The 23,426-nt window shown below is 40.6% G+C and overlaps 1 protein-coding gene across 2 annotated transcripts in view; it reads left to right on the forward strand.

The window, feature by feature from the left end:
* Window positions 1–16,714, forward strand: part of LOC136883119 (protein kinase C iota type) — a 175,066-nt gene extending 158,352 nt beyond the window's left edge. For both annotated transcript variants that reach the window (XM_067155305.2, XM_067155312.2), the window contains exon 5: window positions 16,655–16,714. In XM_067155305.2, the coding sequence (XP_067011406.1) occupies window positions 16,655–16,683 (29 nt within the window). In that variant the 3' untranslated portion in view covers window positions 16,684–16,714. The remainder of the gene's footprint in view (window positions 1–16,654) is intronic.
* Window positions 16,715–23,426: the final 6,712 nt, after the last annotated feature.

Below are 23,426 nucleotides of genomic sequence, written 5' to 3' on the forward strand. Positions count from 1 at the left end.
TGGCGTTGGCTCTGTTTTATTCTTTGGAAGGTCGTAACTTCTTTTATGCCACGTCATCACTGGAGATGAAAGATAGATACACCTTGGCACACAGACTTGTTAGATTTTCAGAATGTCAGTGCGGGGGCCCTGCCTTAATACAATTTAATAAAGGGGAAACACCCTTAGAGATCATAAACCCCTGTCAGTTGCATTTTGACGAGACTACCAGTGTATGGGTCTGTACCATTATTAATAATCGTTTTGCGTCTATACAATTCTTATTAATAATATATATTATTCTCTTTAAAGTCTCACTCGTCGCAGGCCTGCTTTCTAGAAAGGATATGTCCATATCAAGATGGAGTAATGAATGGTGTTCTCTGAACGACTTCTATCACATTTTTCTGAATATAATAATAATAATAATAATAATAATAATAATAATAATAATAATAATAATGTCCCCTTTTTACCGGGCTTGTTCAGCCGGAGAAGGAGAGTGTCACGGGTGGACCGTTCGTTGTCTGGCTTTGCTTATTTTGAGGGCAGGGAAAGAGACAAGGACTAGCGACAATAATACAATAGTATCAAACAACAGGTTTCTGACATTTATTATCAACTAGCACTTAAACAATAACAAATTAAATTTAAAAAAATCTTGACCGAAAATCAAATTTTTGGTTGTTCTCAGCCGGTTCATTCGAATACAGCATTTACTTCCTCCAAATAGCTTTGACGTCAATAATTCTGCAAATATACAGATGGATATTAGCCTACTTCTAACGAAACACAAGAAAAAGAGTAAACTTTCTATGGGAGGATCTCCTCTCACAATGTCGTTAATATTTACAAGTTAAAAATAATTCAATCTCAAAAGCTGTCTATCTCATGTTAGTTTTTAAGTGTCTAAATATCAGATCCACCTGTGTTAACATTTATTTCTTCAAATTAAAATTTTACTCCTTTAGAGAACTGAATTAAACGTGATATACATTAAATTGGAAAAATAAACAAAATTTTTATTGGAAACATTACTCAGAGAAGTCTCCGTCTGACTTAATTTCACCAAATTGTGCTTGTATAATAATAATAATTACTATGGCACTTTCTTTAATATTCGACTGGACAAAACATGATGTCAATCTTTAACTTCTGACGTCTTGAGGATTATTAGCATTGTAAGCTTTACAGTAATAGTGAGTCTCGTCCACTGAAATAATTCTTTCTTATTCATTACTGTATGATATTCTGAAGTTATCTCAGCTTAATTTCAAAATAAAATTTAGTAAAGGTTCAACTCTCAAAAAGTTAAATCAGCTCAATCAACGATGCTGATAACCAGGACCCAACGTAACGAACAAGTGGCCGGGTCACAACCACAATCAAAAGAAACATATCGCAATTCACTGAAATTACTACCACACACACACAGCATTCACGCTAAGGCACATGAGAATTATTTACAACGAATTCTACGATTTGATTATTATATTTTGACTTTTATCCTCGGCATCTGAATTCTCTCGATGACGATATCGGGTAAAGAAAAATCCATTCATGTCTCTCAGAAATGTGATGAAGTCTAGATGATCACTTGGTCAAAGATGATCAAGTTTTACAACATTGGTCACGATAATATCGGCGGTTGATATCTGGAAAAATTGTCGTGTACAGAAACGCACATGGTACAGGTCAAATATTAGCATTCGCTTTCATGGTTCATGAGTCACGACATTATTATTACTCAACTCCACGTCCATCAATTAACACGTGCTCACACTTGAAGAAATTACGCCTTATCCCACACGTATTCTTCAAATAAATTCAATAAATGAATCCACAAATCAATAAAAATACAGTAAATGATCCATTTACAAGTCAACAAAATATAGTAAATGATCCGTCAAGATTCTCCCGTATTCCAGGCTCATATTCATCCTAATTGAGCACACATTAACATCTTACACGCAAGATCAAGCAATATTTAAACTCATGACCCTTATTCATTCATTTAACCCGAGGTGAATAATAATAATAATAATAATAATAATAATAATAATAATAATAATAATAATTATTATTATTATTATTATTAGATGTGCTAGATCTCAAATTCGCGTAAACTAGGGTTCGACAATATGCCAGATGACACTAACACGCCTTAAATCATACAAGAAGAAATTTTTATATAGAAATCCGGCGTAACTACATGTCGTAAATCTGTCCCACACGACTCCGAAAAAGATATTTTCAAATTAAATTATTAATTATCGGCGAGGATAATGATTTTTAAATCACACTAAACTATTAAATGAGACAGAATAATCGTAGGAGGCACACGCACGTTCTAGCTATTCTAATAGAGACCAATAATCATTCACAAATAAATGACAACACTACCATATCCCATGTGAAAGAAGGATGAAAATGTTCTAGACTATTGCAAGACTAGAAGAAATATTACCACCAATGAATAAATAAGCATTATTTCTACAAAGATGAACAGATAAACATTAGAAAAATGGTACTTAAATGAATGATGAAACTGGATCTCGCCGGTGATCTGGAATCTCTGGATTACATGTAGGCCCGGTTGTATAAAGACATCTGACTGGAGATCAATTAAGAACGTAGTTCTGAAAATGAACTGAGATTACGACTTCATCGCGTTGTATAAAACTGAACTTGGTTTACACATGTGTAGTTCAAATGTAATCGGAGTTCAAAAAAGTGGACGTGGCAACACCGCAAAACAAATGAAATACGAAATAGCTCGGCCCTTTGGATAATACATAAATGGTGGAATTGACCTGGCCGTGACTGTAAACAAATGAAATACGAAACTGCCGTGACTGCCGAAGAAGGAGAAGAAGAAATATTGAAATCTCGCGAAGTAAACATGGAAGGAAATTCAAAGGAGCGTTCTGCGAATTTCACACCGAAATAAAAGGACGATCTGGTGGATATTGTACTGTCGAGGTACAAACATATAATAGAAAATAAAAGAACCGATATGGTGACATCAAAGTTGAAAGAGAAAGCCGTTGACTTGTCAATTTAAATAGATCTCCAACAACCATTTGAAAACTTCTTGTAGCATAAAACATACACATGGATGACAGGGGATAATTTCTTTGAGTAGGTTTTTGTAGTGTGTCCCTTAACTTCACTTCCAGTCGTTCCTCAACTTCTTTCGAGAAACAAAATCTCATTTTGAACATTTGATCACTCATTTCAATCATCGGATTCCGTCTGTACCGAAAGACGCGAGGGGCTCATCGTAAAATCAACTCTTCTTCATCAGACGAAAAGTCGGAATAATCTGACATCCCTGCTAAAGAAAATATATATTACACAGTTGCTTTGTTTTGTAAAATTGAAACATAATTTAAAATAATTCATTATTGAAGCAGTATCATAAAACTAAGTAACAACGTGTTGGTATGGCAGTAGGCTATTCACATAACCTCACTTCTGAAAAAATCTAGCGATCTTTAGCAATATTATTTAACTACTAGCATTCAAGATATTTATAACTCATCTCGATATTATTAAGGCGCGGCATTCTTACGCAGATACGATACAAGGAAACACTTCTCAAGTCTTCAGAGCTAGTTCAATGTTTAATATGAACGATAATGATCTAGGTTCAAGGAGATTAACCGACGAATATTCGCCAGTCAAATCTGAACTTAGATCGAGACGAGATGATCTTAGATTAGCGTTTATACAACGGAAAATCGAAGTTCAACTTGACTGGCAGCCATTTTTCCTCGTTAAACTCAGATCAAATGTTTTATACAACCGGGCCGTAGTGGATTATCTGATCCCGTCGCTATCTCCCCATGTTATAAGTCGCCTACATTTTAACACACCATTGTAGCCGTGATGTTCAATGCAGAGTTGTGGTAGGTCTCCTCTTCAAAGTGTAGAAACATCTTGACGCACTCGAACAAACAAGTGGCGATCTTCTTTCTTCCAACACAATAGAAGCTGAAACTAACAAGCAATTTTAGAAGATATTCTGCACACACACGCGATGAATTTTAGAGATGAATGACACGTAACTTTGCCTGTGAAAATTTGCCAGACTCGTTGACTAAGGTGTTGATGAAGGTAGTTGCAGAATAGAAATATTTTAAGTCCAATGACGGGGTATATGCGTCGCAAGTCAGAGCTCGGCGAAAGCAGCAGCAAGTGAAGTTCGTAAGTGAGAGTACGAGAATCAGAGAACGTTTCTTCTGGAAACTGGGATATTTAAGCACTTCACAGTGAGGGCGTGTCACCACAGTGGTTCGTAATTGGCCGTCGTCTTGCACCTGATAGGCCATTACAATTCTCGAAAGTACCTTTCATTTGAAGACCTGGACATGCGTAATTCAGATCGGGGCGACCTTGACTACTCTCAGTGTGTCCCGTGTCACGTGGGACAGCTGACAGCTCGATAAAAATAATCAATACTCTGCTCCCTCGCTGGTAGGACCGATTCTGTACAAATGAGACCGTCTCTACAACACAGGATTGGAAAAATATCGCCCGTGCTAATGAAATAATAGCCTTGTACATGCAGACACAATAAATACTTATTGTAGGCCAAATTTGAAGGGGACAATAATAATATATTTCTTTTTCCTCAGCGTTTGTCCCTCCTGTTGGCGTCATCCGCTACATGGATTCGTTGTCTCCATTTAGTTCTGCCCTGGGCCATGTCAGGATGGAGGTTGACGTTCTTCAGATCTTTGTGAAGATTATCGGCCCATCACTCTTTTGGTCGTCCTTTTGGTCGTCCTTTTGGTCTCCTACCGGCTATTTCTAACATGTAACCCGTCTTCGCGATAGTGTCGGGGTCTGACCTTAATACCTGTCCAAACCGTCATAGACGACTCTAGCGCATGTTTTCTTGAATCGGTGCAACGCCAAATCTCTCCCTGATGGATTATTTGGAGATGCGATCCAGTTCAGTGAAGCCAGGTGTCCATTCAGTATGTTATTTTCGACCTCCTGCCGGAGAATCGAAGTTACTTCCTTCCGACAAGTCTAACACGGTTCTATCGTCTTTTTAGATGCATTTACCATTATTTAAAAGTATTTTTTTGGTTGGGAATTTATCGTATTTTTTTTCTCTTTCCTGAACTGTTTAACGTTGACTAGCCTGTGCAAGAGACCTCGGTACAGTATCACAGGAATTTACGATCCAGTTCAGATCGAGCATTACCTGCTCCGTGTTAATGAATATTTCATTAATACCAGATGATATTTTGTACAGCACAGTCTTCTGATATTCGATTTCAATCCCATCTGTACATGGACTGGAAACTGAATGTCGACATGATATGGAATATGCAGAACAATTTTATTCATAAATGTAATTTTGTATTAGGATGAAGTTCCGTGCTAACTCGCATGTCATACAATTTCTATCCAGTATTTACATAAACATATTATTGAAGAGCTTAGCCCGTCCGTGATCTAGTTTGTGTATACAACAGGATTCATATCATTTTAGTAATGCATGCGAAATGTGTTCTGTTGATATTCGTCCTTTCATGGCGTTATTTCCAATTCATACTATTTAAAGAACACTAAACAGATATGTCTGAATGATAGGATTCTAACAAGAAGCAACATTTGAAATATTATCTATAACAATAATACAGGGTGGAGTCGTACTCCACCGACAAACTTTCGGATGTTGTACAGGGATACCTTCGGAGTATACTGGTAAAGGGACCCGTGGTCTCCAAAATAATAAGGACTCGCTTTTGCTCGTTAGGGCCTCCGCCCCAAACCGCCAGTTGCTCATGAGCAGAGCCCGGATTGTTATGCATTAATAGGTTAGAATGCAAACTTACTGTAGTGCGTAGCAAGTATGGTCTACCTTCGTAACAAGAATGCTATGTGGTTTGCAGAAACATTAGGAGTACGCCCCCCATCAGAACCCGTTTTATTTATGTTACTCTTGCTTTATTATGGAAGAGCGGGTGCCCGACACTTCCGTATAACCAAATTAGTTTGCGATCTAACCCCTTACTGCATGAAAATCCGGGCTTTACTCATGAGAAGTAGTCACTTGGAAAAATTACTGTGCCGGAATGGTACGTCATATCGACATATGGATTGAACCATCACACGGCCCTTTTAATTGTATTCATGTTTGGTCCTAAGGTATTTTCTCGTATTTCGAATTTTTATACAATGTATGAGGTAAACGTTTCGATGTGGGGCAAATTTCGTACGTTTTTCACTAGTTGAGAAATTATTTTCCTCACCTAGAGACAGCTACCAGGTGTATGCATAAGTTTTTCTAGTTTTTGTGGTATGGAAAACACGTAATTTTCAAGGGAAATTCATTTTTTTGTTTGGTAAAAATATTGGCCATCGGTTTCGATACACTTCGCTCATCTTTCAGGTAATTTATGGATACCATGCCAGAAAAAATGCTTGTCTTTTGCGTCAAACCATTCGTCGAGTCATTTTCCAAGTTCCTCGAAATTGCTGAAGTACTGCTCTGCGAGCGCGTGCCCCGTTGGTGCGAAGAGGTGATAGTCGGATGGCACCAGGTCGGGAGAGTACGGCGGGTGCGGAAGGATGTGCAAGCGATTTCAAGGTGTCTTTCGCTGGTCCTGCTGTGTGAGAAAGCGCATTGTCTGTAACAAGATCTTTCTGTCTTTCTGGCCCCTTCCGGTCGTTCTTCTATCTATGTGTGACTTAAATTAATCATTTGTTAGCGATAGCATTGTGCATTAACGGTTTCATGCAATAACGCCTGCTGTTGCTCGTCTTCACACTTTTGTGGTCTACCAGAGCGCGCACTGTCTTTCACATTGAAATCACCACGTCTAAATTGTCGAAACCATGTCTCACATATTATAATCGATGGAGCGTGTTCACCATATGTTTCGACCAATAAACGATGACTTTCCACAGCTTTTTACTTTTGATTAAATAAGATACAGCACGGACGCTAGTGTTTGGCGAACTCGTGTGTATTGGTAGGTTAAGCCAGACGAACAAACTGATGTATGTGTCAAATTCCTACGCTGCGTACTGTTCGCTGGCGCCATCTCTTAGTGCAACCGGAAAACTTATGCATACACTTGGTTCAGTCTTGAAACTTGGCAGGACCGGGCGAGTTGGCCGTGTGGTTAGGAGCGCGCAGCTGTGAGCTTGCAACCGGGACATGGTGGGTTCGAACCCCACTGTCAGCAGCCTTGAAGGTGGTTTATCGTGGTTTCCCATTTTCACACCAGGCAAATGCTGGGGCTGTATCTAATTAAAGCCACGGGCGCTTCCTTCCCATTCCTAGGCCTTTCCTTTCCCATCGTCGCCGTAAGACCTATCTGTTTCGATACGACGTAAAGCAAATAGCAAAAAGAAAACTTGGGAGGCGTCCCGAGGATGAAATGCTCTACAGTTTTGCTTCTTTGACGTTTTGTCGTATCTCCCGCGGGTACACCGTAGATTGGTTTGAAAACTTAGATCAGGCTGAAAGAGTACAGCTTTCACATATTCTTTTGGTTTCTGCATACTTACACAGCATCGAGAATCATGCAATTTGGCTTGCATATGGCCCACGGACACGTCAATGCGCCTGCCGAATTTCATGATTCTATCAGTCTTATAAGTGTGCCAGACATTAACATTACTGAAAATGTACAAAATTGATGTAAAATCGGAAAATGTGACGTTATCTAAGGCCTAAGGGATCGAGATACGACTGAAAGTCATAGGACCAAAGTTGTAAATAATTTTTTTTATGGGTCCAGAATGTGTTTTCTCTTTTGCGATACGACTTACCGTTTTGCTACAAAATACGTCGAAGCAATTATTCGGCACCTTCATGAATATTGCCTCAACATTTCGATATTTATCGGGTGAAAAATTTAAACATTTGAACTTTTTGGAATTTCTCCGACTGTTATAGACGAAAAGCTATATTTTTGCCAAATTTTAATGTTCTACAGCACATGGAAGTTTGCGCCCGCTAATTATTTTGGGATGAGATTAAGTTTAAAATTTGAACTTGGAATTTTTCCTTAGGTTACAGCCTAATACCTCATTTTTCCGAATTACAATCTAGCTCATCTGGAAGTGGGTAAACATTAATGTGAGTGAGTGAGCCTTCTGTCTTTATGTAATAGAGATTTATTCAGTTTGTTATCCCACTCATCCTTGTTTCTGTGAAAATACATTATATGAGTGCAATAAGCAATAAACCAAAACGTACAGTACAACACGAAATACAGAGTAATGCAACAACCCTCAGACGAAGCACGTACACTTTTGTCACAGTGTGTTCAATATGTTTTGTCGGTGAGCTGTACAGTGCAGTACGTAACAAATGCAGAACTGTCCCCTTACAGGTGTTGCTCAAAATGTCGACCACCATGATCACGACATCATTGGCTTCCGGCACGTTCAAGAACTCCCGCGGGACAAAATTACGACATTCGAGCGTTTGTCAAGAACTAGCTTGTATTATTTTCAGTACAATACCGGTACAGTGTTAATTGGAGCAACAAACCAAACGAAAAGCAATTAGTTTGTAACGAGCAACCGGAGACCACGGATCCGTTATATTGATATACTGAGAAGGTAAGGTAAGGGGCCATATTTCGTCTTCTTAGCAGACTTGCACTTGTAGATATTCAGGAATATTATGAACAAAGCTAAACATTCGTATGTATATTAATGAATATATTCTCCAATAAAAGTCATAGGACCAAAGTTGTAAATCTCTTTATTATGGGTCGATAATTTTTCTGTTACGCGATACGACTTACCGTTTGGCCATAAAATACGTCAAAGCAAATTTTCGGCACCGTTACAGTGGAACTGTCATAACACGGGCAACGCCCAGACCTGTGGTGTTCCGCATATAGTGGTACTAATCACGGGTAACGCAGACCCATGGTGTTCCTCACCTAATGGTACTAATCACGGACCGATGGTGTTCCTCACATAGTGCTAATCGCAAGTAAAGTCAACCCATGGTGTTCCTCACGCGATGGTATTAATCACAGGTAATCTCATGGTTCAAAATCTATCATCCCTTGTTCGCTCCTTTTTGGTCGGCTCTTACGACAGGCATGGGATACCGTGCGTGTATTCTTCATCTGCGCCTCCCCAACCCACAGTGGGTGATGATAATAATAATAATTGTTACCGTGTTTTGGTGGTAGTTATGCATGAAAGAAGGTGCTGGGTGGTGAATAGGTCTCAAGCTACTAAAGTGAAATGAATTTTAAAAATTTAACAAGGTTATATTTTCTTTTCAAAATTAGGTAACAACAAATAGAACAGGTACTTAGTAGCCGAAACACAATTGAAAAATACATTTACATAGGTACCCCATTTGGAGCTTCAAAAGTCAGAAACATAATTCTTGGGCAATCAGCTCAGTTTTACCTCAAACACAATTTTAACAGAGGGGCAGAAAACCCCATTCATACCTAGGAGCCCTTGCTCCAAATTACACTGAAAAGCCTCCTCGAGGCATACAATATACCATTTTCAAAAGAGCCACTCGCTCTCAATTTTAAGCCTCTCCCAGGCCACACCAAACTCCACTTTTAAGCTGTCCTCAAAGGACATATACACAGGGGTAAAATACCCAACCTACTGAGGTCTATTAAATGACAAGAAGGTTAATACATGACCTCTAAAATACGATTTGAGGGGAGGCGAACTTGCACTCCTAATACACTTTGTTCAAGACCTACTTGGCCTTAGGCCGTTAGTGCAAGGGCTAATCCCATACTACAGAGGTGACTTAAGAAAATAACAATTTACATTACATTACGGAAGAATTGGTTGAGAAAATAAGTTCACCTCCAGACAATGTGAGTGGGAGCTCGAGAGGGTTAGCACTCTCTATCCCAGTATGTAGCTTTACAAGAGAATAGATGAAAAGAGAAGTTACATTTTAGGAAAAGGTTACATAGTGGAACGCTTAGAACCCGCCCCGAAAGTTAAACTGCTGAGCTAGCAAAGAAAGAATTTATTAATCGGCCATTACCTTGTTGCTGACCGCTGCCGAGGAAAGAGGCGCTTCCCGCCTCCTGCTATGTACTTAATACACTGAAAGATGGAACAGAAGTGGCCGAGAGACCCAAAAATCAGCAGTTTAAATACTCTCGCGGAAGTTTCTAGGCGTTAGGGGAATGAAAACACCCTCCCACAAACACTTTATTGGGTAGGACACAGCAACATATTCAAGTTGGGGGAAGATACATCTGATTGGATAGAAATTAATTTAAGAAATTCGGGATTGGTTAGGTTCAACACAAGGGGAAAGAAGGGGTGAATATTGCCAACTTAAACAATGACTGAAAGAAATTTAACAAAGAACAAACTCTTGAAATTAAATTTTCTCCAACGAAATAGTTCTTTGACTCCGCACTAAGTTGCACTATTGTTGATCTTCAGTAGTGTCCTCTAGGAGAGAAAGTTTACACTTCTTACTTCAAGCGAAACAAAAACACATCAAAAATGACACAGTTCAAAAACTCAAAATTTTCCACGTGGTGACATCTTCTGAGAAGGTAAAGAATTAACAGCGTAGATAAAATTCAGACTTCCTCCAACAGAGGAGTTTCACCTGGCGCAATTTTTAAATTAGCGGCGTGGAGGTGTACCGCCCGGTACAATAATAATAATAAAACTGAATTTGTCTGTTCAAAATGGACATACATAGTCCCAATCCAAAATATGGACAAATGAACGGAGTCCTTCACTTCAAATACCTGGGCGAAATCCTCGAACCAACCGGACAAGAAAAAATAGCCCAAAACAGCCGTGTCCAAAAACTCAGAAGAGCAAATGGGAGAACAAAAGAAATCTACACCAAAAATTTACATATGCCTCTCCTCGTTAAGATTAAACATTACAATACTGTAATCAAACCTGAGGCTTTATATGCAGGGGAAACTCTAACGCTTTATAAAAAGGGCGAGCTCGAACATATCCTAAAAGAAGAGCGAAAAATCATGAGGAACATTTTAGGAACAACACACAGAAGAAGGCTACCGCCTTCAATACCGGAAATCCACAGAAAAGTTATCTAATATTGCAACAGACCTCAGGGAAAGAAAGCTAACATTTTATGGATATGTTAAGAGGCTTCCAGAAACCAGATTAACTCACCGAATTCTTGGAAGAGTTGATAAACTGAAGAATTTCGCTTGGACACAACAAACAAAAGGGAACATGAAGAACGCAGAAATTCAGCCTGAAATAATTAATAGAAAGAAAATTGACATGTGGGAAGTTACTCCAGAGAATGAAGTACCAAAAAAGAGCAGGTACCAAGTGGACGGAAGAAAGGAAGAGGATCTTCAGTGAACAGATGAAAGCACCCTGGATCCCTCGCAAACGAAATTATAAATAAAGTTTCGTGTGTAACGAAAGGGACCGTTCGCGCATAATAATAATAATAATAATAATAATAATAATAATAATAATAATAATAATAATAATAATAATAATAATAACATTCCTTCAATTGCTGTCAATTTTAAGAGGCTTCGCGGTGTCAGAATTATGTTCAGCAGGATGTTTTGAACTTGCTGGAAGCCGACGACTTTGATTTAAAAAGGTCACCTCAGCCGAGATGGAACCCTCTGTCTTGAGGTCAGAAGTACGATGATTACCCGCTAGTTGTCGACTCTGATGAGATGTACAGATCGGTATCCTATAAGCCTTTCACTTTTTCCTGTGGACGTATTGTCCAGCTGACCACACACGCCCCATGTAATAAAGCTAGAAGAAAATTTACGTGCTAGTTTTACTAGGACATAAACTCACCTTGATTCTAAAAGTAGATCTGAGACGTAACAAAGACAGTGACTGCCCACTCTCCTCTCCTCCCACGTCGCACCGACTTGAATTTCCTTTACCGGCGAGACAGGGAAGTGCACAACTTGTCTCCGAGAGGAGGTTTATTGATTATCAGTTGATTTACACTCGAGCGACTTCACAACGGTAAGAACTTGCTAGCAAACTTACCGTAATAGTCCTCTGTTAAGAAAGTAGTTCTCCGCTTTGTGAACAATTTTTGGGTGTGCCATTTTATAGCATAAAGTTACCCAGCGCTGCAGCCCCGAAATTCTCAGAGGGTAAATCCTGACGCTTAAAATTTAAGTCGAACCTCCTTTACTCGAGTTTTCATTATCTCGAAGTAATTTTAAATTCCCGGCCGTTTGTCCCATTTTTCACTTGTATTTATTTCTCTATTAAGTTACTCGAAATTCGGTTACACGAATTTCTAGAAGCAAACATTTCCCCCCTTGAAGCGAAAAATATTCTAACTCGAATTTTGTGTAACATTAACTGTGCAATACATTGGCGGTTTGTGAGGAACAGTTAACAAGTAAAGAAAGGTTTACAGTGATGCTGGGAGCTATTATGATGGGAACCGAAAAACTAAAACGTCTAGTGATTGAAAAATCGGCAAAGTCTCGCTGTTTCTCGGGTGTGAATTAATCAGCGGTCACGTACGAGAACAACCTCTGAAGTCGCGGATGACAGCCTCCATGTACGAATCTCGGCTACGTGGTATAGACGAGAAGTTTGAACGTGAAGGGAGGAAAGGTTAACAGTAACAGACAGAAGAGACTAACGGATTTTTTTTTCCAAAGGTGTTAACGGAGGTATATTTCTTGTTTCACTACTGTATGTACTGTATCCTGTCCTCTAAAAAGTTACTATAATAAGTGTTATAATTAAAGTGATGCCGTAAAATAGAGTTGTATATTTGTAAGTATTGTTAAAAATAATGTATTCAGTAAAAGCCCGTAGATACATATGATTCAGTTATGTCCTATACATGCTCAAAAACGATGTTCTCTATATCTCGAAAATACAATAACTCGAAATAAAATGTAGCTCCCGAGGTGATTCAAGATATGGAGGTTCCACTGTAATTGGTTACAGCTAGTTACAGCAAACGTCCCTCAATTTGACGTAAATTAGACATATAAAAGGTATTTTAGGATATGACACCGGGCGAGTTGGCCGTGCGCGTAGAGGCCATAAGACCTATCTGTGTCGGTGCGACGTAAAGCCCCTATCAAAAAAAAAAAAGGATATGACAAAAATAAAAATTCATATTATGAATGCACAGTTTGAAACTCTTAATTTGCTTACATAGTAGTTTTCTACTGGACCTGCTTCCAGCTATTTATTAAAAATCCACACTTATAGCCCTTCGGGCAAGTAACTCAATGTTGAAAACATCCTAGGGATATGACCTACGAACTTACGGTAAATAAAATATGAGAATATATTCTTTATTTATTCCTAAAAATTATAATCCGTTCCTTAGTCACCGTTATTCGGTCAATTAGATTAGCAATTTGCCTTTATCTACCACTACGAGCGCTAATATGAGTCAATGCAGAGTTTCACGTAAGCCCTTATCACTACATTCGGTGTGAACGTTTTTCAAAAAAATCAAAAAACGCCTGAGGGTATTGAACCAAGGAAAACATTACAGAACGAATTATGTAGATATGTTAATTTGGCAAGGATTTTAATTTTAAAACAGGAAACGAGCGATTTTAGGCTGATTTTCTGGAACTGCATTTAGGCCGGAAGTGATTTTCGATTTTTTATTTTAGTTTGATGGAGCTATCCTAGACTCACAGTTTGAAACCTTTCCGGGCTCTTTAGCCGTTCAACTTTCGGCACAGTTGAGGAAGTTGCTTAATTTTACGTTCTTCGGAGCATTGGGACCACTACTTTGTCTGCTACGAGATGTTTTCAAGAGTAAAGCAATCCGAAGTGCCTCTCCGTTTTTTTTGGAACAGACTCTTGATTTTTTTTACAATTTGATTTACGTCGCGCCGGCACAGGTAGGTCTAAGACGACGATGAGATAGGAAAAGCCCAGGAGTGGCCTTAACTAAGGTACAGTCCCACCTTTTGCTTGCGTGAAAATGGGAACCCACTACCTCCCGGATGCAAGCTCACAGCTGCGCGCCCCTAACCACACGGCCAACTCGCCTGGTAACTCTTGAATTGGTGTATATTGAAGTTGGGTGCTTTTGCACCCGCGTCTTTATATATTTCTCAGGCTTAAGTTCGTCAACTGGTGAGGCATTGGAATGTATGAACATAAGGCTGGAGCCGTAAGCAACGAACAGTGTTGACCTTAAATAAGTAATGGCGGGTAATGTTGGTCATCAAGTTGAACCTTCGATGTTCACGATTACGAGCGTAGCTGGAGAGTTAAAATTCACTGACAGAATGGCGAAATTAAAAAGAAAAGAAACCAAAGTAGGAAGTATACGCAAGAAATGGAGTTAAACAGAGGGAATACGGCGTGTAACCGCGTATATCCTCGACTACAGCCCTGAAGTTAGGTTACCATGTTTCATTCTTCACCTCATAACAAAACTTGTAGACCAATCTAAAAGATTCCTGGAAATAATTTTCTGTTTTCTTCTTAATGTTTATCTACAAACTTGGTTATCAGTTGTGTGTACTGTAGAACGCACATTGTCCGGAGTAATTGGGGATTGGTATGATCAGAGTATCAGAAATATAGATAATTGGGTGAGGCTAGCAACGTTTTACTGTATTATGAAACTGCAGTAGGCTGCTTTATCAATTACAGAGAGCCGGGCTGAGTGGCTCAGACGGGTGAGGCCCTGGCCTTCTGATCCTAACGTGGCAGGTTCGATCCTGGCTCAGTGCAGTAATATTTGAATATTCTCAAATATATCAGCCTCGTGTCGGTAGATTAACTTTTTTTTTTACCGATTTTCCCACATCTGTTGGGTCGCGGGTGCGAACCGTGTCGTACATGTGGATTTGGCCCTGTTTTACGGCCAGGTGCGCTTCCTGACGCCAATCTTATATGGAAGGATGTAATCACTATTGCGTGTTTCTGTGGTGGGTGGTAGTGTAGTGTCTCTGAATATGAAGAGAAATTTTTGCAACACACATAAACACCCAGTCCGCGAGCCGGAAGAATTAATCAAACATGATTAAAATCCCCGACCCGGTCGGGAATCGAACCCGGGACTCTCCGAACCGAAGTCCTCGACGCTGACCATTCAGCCAATGAGTCGCATATGTCGGTAGATTTACTGACACGTAAGAACTCCTGCGGGACTAAATTCCATCTCGCCGTCTCCGAAAACCGTAAATACATATGGTGGAATGTAAAGCCAATTATTATTATTATTATTATTATTATTATTATTATTATTATTATTATTATTATTATTCAATCAATCACTACTGATCTGCATTTAGGGCAGTCGCCCAGGTGGCACATTCCCTATCTGTTGTCTTCGTAGCCTTTTCTTAAATGATTGCAAAGCAATTGGAAATTATTGAACATCTCCCTTGGTAAGTTATTCCAATCCCTAGCTCCCCTTCCTGTAAACGAATATATGCCCCAATTTGTCCTCTTGAATTCTAGCAGTATCTTTATAATGTGATATTTCCTACTTTAAAGACACCGCTCAAACATTCAGATAAGGACGTTTCAGATATTTCAACACAAACGTCTAAATACAACACTGAAAGGAAGTCTTCAAATTGTTCTACAGAAAATATTTTTCTTATGTATGTGCATATTAAATTGAGCCTCTGTGCCTGAGGCGGCAGCGCGCCGGCCTCTCATCATTAGATTCCGTGGTTCAAGTCCCGATCACTCCATGTAAGATTTGTGCTGGACAAAACGAGGCGAAACAGTTTTTTCTCCGGGTACTACGGTTTTCCCTGTCGTCTTTCATTCCAGCAACACTCTCCAATATATCATTTCGTCTGTCAGTCATTAATCGTTGCCGCAGAGGTGTGCGACAGGCTTCGACAGCCGGCACAGTTCCTATCCTCGCCGCTAGATAGGAGCTTCTCATTCCATTCCTGATCCGGTCGAATGACTGGAAACAGGCTGTGGATTTTCTTTTCTATGTGCACTTTTAAAAAATGTGTATGTAAACATATCTAATAAAGTTAATTTATTTGAGACCGTCGTTCTCTTGGAGATCTTACAGGCGCTTGACGGCAAGACGCTGCATATTATCGCTTTCAGTACGCCTTTCCATCTACTTGAAGACGGTTTCAAAATACGCGAAGTCTTTACTAGCAAAGTAACATTGGGCGTGGTCAGAGTCTGGATGGGTGACCGTCCAGGCTCGGCCCCTGTGAGCGACCCGTAAAAAAATTTAGAAATTTCCTAAAACAGCCATGGTCAACACGGTCAATAACGTTGCGTCAAGCCATCAACACTTAACAGTACTCACTTAACAGATAAAAATTTCACCATCTTATTATTATTATTATTATTATTATTATTATTATTATTATTATTATCACCATCTATAATTTATTCTTCTTATACTTATTTTCCCAAACAGACCAGGTGAGGAGTGCAATAGCGCACCGGTACTGGTACTACACTAGGCACCCCTCAGGGGTGTCCAAACAGTAAATTTGGCCCGAAGTCTTTACCAGCAGTAGGTCCCGTTTCCAGTTCATTTTCAATCATTCTATCATTACTATCCACTTCCGCAGATGCTTTTATAACACTTCGTACAATTTTATCTTCACATAAAACCTAAAAATCATTGATCCGTTGAGTCATACCGAAACCACTCATTTACGTCAATGCGGATATTTGACTCTCGGATAATAATTTTAGTTCTGTTCTATATTGATAGATCTCGCCCTACGACCTGTGCTGTTATGATATCTACGGGAGGGTGTGTAGCTGCCATTCATCGCATTACTTCTCATATTAAATAACTCTGTTACTTCTGGTGTGAGAGAATCAGCCGTCTAGGAAGAGTCCTAGTCCGTTGCCCAGGAGACACCCGGATGTATAACAATATCGCATGCAAATACACCCTACTGGGAGGTTTCTCTCGTGTCTCCCCATCCTTTGTATGCCTGTCAACCAGCACATGCTAGGGTGAAATCAAGAAAGAGCTTCTTGACAACCACTGAAGCTCTTAAAGGAACACCACAACAAGCAAGAATCTCAATGTGGAGGGAAAAATGTCAACATTTGAGAGAATGGATGGTTCCAAAGGAAGATCTTCCTCCTGGACATTCTGAATAGTGGACAACATGGAAGGCTCTCAGCTCCAGTATCACGAGATGCAAGACCAACCTACAGAAATGGGGCCTTCCTGTGGAGATAGTTTGCTGCAAGTGTGGTACTAAGCAGACTAACGAGCATCTTCTACTGTGTCCATCTTCTCCAGCCACTTGTACTATTAAAGATCTAATGAGGGCAACTCCAAATGCGCTTGTCGTGGCCAATTTTTGGTCAACCAATGTTTAAAATTTCCTTGTTTAATTTTTCTCTCTCTTACTTTGTACTTCTGACACGATAAATAAATAAATATCGCATTACTTGAAATTTGGTGCATTAATGAACCAGTGGCGAGAATTAGCCGAGAATCTAAGCAAGCAAGCTTATATTTTGTACGTGTCTGTTTATACCGTCGCCATAGCCACAACCTTCCAGTTTTACATGGAATAGGATCAGAGGAATGTCGCTTTAAAAAATCAAATTTCACTGGCCGGAGCATAAACTGTGGGGAGCTCGGCGAGAAATCGGTGGCATTGTCTCTTGGCTACCCTTGCTGAGATCGTCGTTCAGAAACATCGTGTTCCGGAATGGAATAACCTATGTTTAGCTTCCAGTTAGTAGACATTTCATGTCGTGTTAGAGAGGTCTGTCATGCCTTCTGTTGAGGTGAGATGATGGTAGCGATTTTTGTTTTAAGATAGTGGGCAATATAAAACTGACCCGGAAAATATTTCTAAGACTGACGCGGAATTGACCCTTGTTAACGAACAGGAGAACTGTCCATCACAGGAAATGCTGCAAACCGTGATTTCGATGCACCAATCAGCTGCTGTCTGCGCGTGCGCATCTTCCGAGTACGTCGCTGTCATTACATGTGAATGAGAGGAGCAGACGTGTTCAGTTGAATGCAACACAAAGTGGTGCTCACTCTAACACAGCGGGTGTTCATTGTCAGTGTTATACGAAGCGCGATGCGTGGTAAACCTGTGCGGAACTGTTGGCACAAGAGTTCGACTGGAAGTGTTTTGGCATAACCTGCAGCAAAGTCTGCAATTCAAAATTTGGTGGGAGAACAACGGACTCTGTAGCAAATAAAATCCGTAACTATCCGAAATGAGCTCGAACGCCAGAAAACATAGCTCGAGTGAACGAAATCTCAATGCTGTTTATCTGTGCAAGTGTGAATTAAGAAAGAGAAAGTGCAAAATGTCCAAATTTTCAATTTTTAACGTTTAATTCCTCTCAAGAGTTCGCGTAGGTTTCTAGCTTTCATTACAATACGTCTGCTCGTGCAGGACTCAGTGTTCGCGCGAGAACTGACGAGCCAGTGTCGATCAGCTGCCGCGCGAGGCTGCCGGGGTTACGCGTAACGCAAACGAGAAAGTTTGCCGCGCTCGAACAGATTCGCGCGACACTTCCCAATGTTTGGAAATCTGAAGCTGTTTTAAGGCATTATTATTATTACGAGATTTCCGTGGTTCACAGAGTTAGATAAGAAGCGTGAGGGTTGAATTGGTGGACAAGGAATTAACTAGAACATAACACAACAAACCACGGTAAACCATCTTCAGGGCTACCGACAGTAGTGTTCGAACCCATGAACCGCATAAACTATGCCCAACAGTATAATCCCACGTACACAAAGCAGCTATTTACCACGTGCCCACTCTTTCTAGAAAGAAAACCATGTATTTCTCCCCACTCGTCCTGTTCCCAGGTAGTAATCCTGTGAAACAGCACGAGAATGAAACCTACAATACTTGCGTGGTTGACGAAGTTCGGGCAGTTCACCTCCGATGGGGGTGTGCCTCGAAAGAGCTGCTTCACCTCGAGGAATGCTTATTCCATATAAATATCCTAAACAATGCTACGTGGGTGGCTATCATATTTCGCTGAAAAGAAAATAAGACGAGACGGAAATGGAGAGTCGATATTGCAGCCCGAGTTTCATATAACACAGAAAGACAATGCTTCCTAACTGATGACCGTGCATTATTGGTTATAGTAACCTCTACAAACCCTACCGTCAACATTCGGCTGATAAGCTGCTTCCGAGGATCAGATGTAGCTTGTTGGACCAGATGGCGATGGTCCGACTCATAATCCCGAGTTCGTGGGTTAGATTTGGTGTGAGATAAGCGATTCTTGAGGGGAAGGGAGGGGATCTTGGCACCGGTGTAGCACTCTCGCGTCTACTCGACAATGTTTACTCAACTTTAGGATCCCTCCGATCCGTCGAAATTAATACCTAATCCGCCAAAATAGTACCACTTCCCAAGGTCTGGAACTCTGAAGCTGTTTTAAGGTATGATTATTATTATTATTACTATGAGATTTCCGTGATTCACAGAGAGATAAGAACGTGAGGGTTGAATGGGTGGACAAGGAATTAACTAGAACATAACTTAGCACAGCAAACCAGGGAAAACCATCTTCAGGGTTACCGACAGTGCGGTTCGAACCCAACTATCTCCCGAATACTGGATACTGGCCGCACTTGACCGACTGCACCTATTGAGCTCGGTATTATTATTATTATTATTATTATTATTATTATTATTATTATTATTATTATTATTCTGCTCCGTGGCTAACTGGTTAGCGTGCTGGGCTTTGGTTCAGGGGCTCCCTGGTTGGAATCCCGACCGACCAGGAAGGGGATATTAACTTTCACTGGAAATTTCCTCCACTGAGGGACTGAGTATTCGCTCCGTTTTCAGCATTCGACTTCATCCTAGGTAGGACCCAATCCTGAATGACGCCCAGGTCGCCATGGGGGCTCAAGCCGGAGGACCAGCACCGGGCCTTTACTCCAGTCTTCTTCTTCTTCTTCTCTTTATTATTATTATTATTATTATTATATTCAACTTCGCTAATGGGCCAACTAGGGACCACGACAAGGCTAATTTTTTGTTCTGGGCATTGGCTCATTTTTCGCTTGATCTACATCGTCTTCATTAGCTCACTGTGTTTAGCACGACGTTCTTCTGTCCATTTCGCACAAGTTGCCCGTGTTTCGTCCTGGAAAGTCCCAAAAGTCTTGATGGCTGGTCTGAAAAGATGTATGTCTTGTGCATCTTCTGCTTGTATGCCCAGTTCTTCAAGATCTTTCTTGACATTGCCTTTTTTGGTTTAGGGTCAAATATTCTGAAGATACGTTTCGTTCATCGAGAGTCGATCATCCATCGTATATGACCATAGAGAACTCTGGTTTAGGGTCAAATATTCTGAAGATACGTTTCGTTCATCGAGAGTCGATCATCCATCGTATATGACCATAGAGGCGAACTCTGCCTTTACGCATTGTGTCGTGATCTTCTCTGTCTTATACTTACTGCCTGGATTTTCTAATGTAGATGGCATTTTTGTAGTTCGGGCCAAGTATGGCGAGTAGGATCTTCCTTTATTTCCTCTCTAAATCTGCGAGCGAACATTTCTCGGACAGGATAAGGCATTCGGATGCATACAGCGATAATGGTTTGATAACTGTGTTGTAGCGTCGAACTTTTGTGTTCAGAGAAAAGCACTTTTTGTTGTATATGTTGCGGGCGGTTTGGAAAGTGACTTCCATTTTCTTGATTCTTGCTGCTATGGCCTACTTGTGAAGTCCATTTTGATGGATCCATTCCCCAAGTTATTTAGATTTATTGACACGGTTTATCGTACCATATTTGGTGTTTAGTTGTGCCGTATCATATTTGATGTTCGACATTACTTCTGTTATTACTTCTTCTTATTATTATCATCTTATCACACACCTTGGTGGAATTGCAGGCGTGATCTGCATAGCACATTTGGGCTTGGTTCAGTTTTATGACCGGATGCCCTTCCTGACGCCAACCGTATGTGGAGGGACATCTTCAACGATTTACGTTCTTCTGTGGTGGTTGGTAAGAGCAGTAAATACTAGGGGCGTTCAATATATAGTGCAACACATTTTATTTCTCGGCCAATTTCGGTTTAAAAAATTGGAATTTTGTTTGGGATATATTTGTATAATCACTTCGTCGCGTAGAGTTTCATTACTTTCCGATAGGTGGCAGCGCTATAACTGCGTTCAAAGTGGCGTCTCTAACGGAGCGTACCAAACAGAGAGCAGTTATTGAGTTTCTTTTGGCGGAAAACCAGGGCATCACAGATATACAGTAAGCGCTTGCAGAATGTCTGCGGATATTTGGCAGTGAGTCGTTGGGCAAGGCGTGTTTATCACCTACAGGATCTTGCAAAATTTCAGTGGACTGTTCTTTCTCATCCACCGTACAGCCCGGATCTCGCACCTTCTGACTTCCATCTGCTTGGCCCAATGAAGGATGCACTCAGCGGGAAACACTACGTGGACGATGGGGAAGTTATCGTTGCAGCACGACGTTCGCTCAGACATCAACCAGTCGAGTGGTGCCATGCAGGCATACAGGTCCTCACATTACGGTGGCGTAAGGCCGTAGGATTGAACGGATATTATGTTGAAAACAGGATATTATAACAAAAGGATTGGGGAATAACATGGTGTATTTGAATCCTCAATAAAACCAACCTGCTTTTAGAAAAATAACCTGTAGCATATATATGAACTCCCTTGGTAGTAGCAGGCTGTGGTTGTGTATGAATGAAGCACAAACACTTAATTCCCCAGAGAGAGGAATTAAACAGACGTGGAAAAAATCTCAGACCGTGGATCGAACGCGGGACTCTTTAAACCGAAGGTCCTGGCTATTCCGCCAGGACCCAGCCATCACCATCATCAGAACCGAACCGAATGGCTGCGCGTTTTAAAGCGCTACGGCTACGGAGCCAAATTCTGCATCCGGGAGAAGATCATGTTCGAAACCTCACCGTCCGATGTTTTCCGCGGTTTCCCATTTTCACCTCCAGGCATATTGGCAAGATATTTCCTTTTCATAGGCCACAGCGGATCCCTTTCCACCTCTTCACCCAATTTATCCACCATCAATCATTTCATCTTCATTCGCACCTCAACTGAGGTTGGCTACTGGAAGGGCTTTCGGCAGTAGGGCTCGTATGTTTACGACTTGTCATTTTTTGTTTATATTCTTCCCATGGTAAATACAACTTAAACAAGGTGACTAAAATTATGCAATTTTCACGGGTCATATAAAGTCATATTTTGGCTTTTTAAAACGATTTTTGTCATTTCCCGGTAATTTTTCATATTATGGTCATATTTTTTCGTGAATTTTCGTATTCTTGTAATATTATTCAGTTCTTCTTTCGGGCTGAACCGTGTTGTTGTTTTCTGAACATTTCGTAGAGTTTGTCAACGTTTCGAATACATTGCAGTATTCTTTGTCAAGGCGACTGAAATACCCCTACTCGATCGGAGGTAATCAGTCTCCCAGGCAGCAATCACACTACGAGGGTCGTTCCTGACCTTAATCTTATGTATCCTACCCTTTCTGGTTGACGTAAGCCCCTGCCTGTCTTGTAAGAATTCTGGCAAGTATGTGTTACAGCCAGGTAGTGGGACTTACCCACGCTGTTATGTAATTCGAGGTTCATCCTGCGTGTATATGTTGTGGCCTGTATGTCTTAATCTACGTATGATAGACATCCAAGAATTGCTGATTTTATAACCTTCTTCTAAATTCATATTGTTTGAGTGTTTTTAGATTTCGAAAGCTTCACGGATTTTTCTTTCCAGATTCCAAGGGATAGCTACTAGGATCTTGGTTTATCAAATGATATTCTGTGTCTTGTTTCTTACGAATGCTTAGCTACAGCTGAAATTTCTGTGTTTTGTTTCTTTGTGTGACGGATGTGTTCTTTTAGGCGGGTAGAGTTCAGACGTTTTGTTTCACCGACATAGCACGTTCAGCAGCTACATTCAGTGTGGTATAACCCGGAGCCTGTAGTTCTATTGTGTATTTTACTGGTGGTAGATAACGGGCCAGCTTCCGGCTTCGTATTTATTCAGTATCTTGCCGATCACCTTCTTGTAATACTTGTTGCCTTAATTTCTTACGGACCGGGCGAGTTGGCCGTGCGCGTAGAGGCGCGCGGCTGTGAGCTTGCATCCGGGAGATAGTAGGTTCGAATCCCACTATCAGCAGCCCTGAAAATGGTTTTCCGTGGTTTCCCATTTTCACACCAGGCAAATGCTGGGGCTGTACCTTAATTAAGGCCACGGCCGCTTCCTTCCAACTCCTAAGCCTTTCCTATCCCATCGTCGCCATAAGACCTATCTGTGTCGGTGCGACGTAAAGCCCCTAGCAAAAAAAAATCTTACGGCGAAGGACTCTCTTTATTGGAGTTTTCCCGCAGCCATCAATCTAGCAATAACCTATATGAAGCAACAAAAACAACGAGGAGTGTGGTACTAACATCCATACTTGTGATCCAGACATTTCAATTGAAATAGGCTAGGTCAAGAAAAGTTG

This window comes from Anabrus simplex, chromosome 1, assembly GCF_040414725.1.
Source record: "Anabrus simplex isolate iqAnaSimp1 chromosome 1, ASM4041472v1, whole genome shotgun sequence".
Taxonomy (NCBI): domain Eukaryota; kingdom Metazoa; phylum Arthropoda; class Insecta; order Orthoptera; family Tettigoniidae; genus Anabrus; species Anabrus simplex.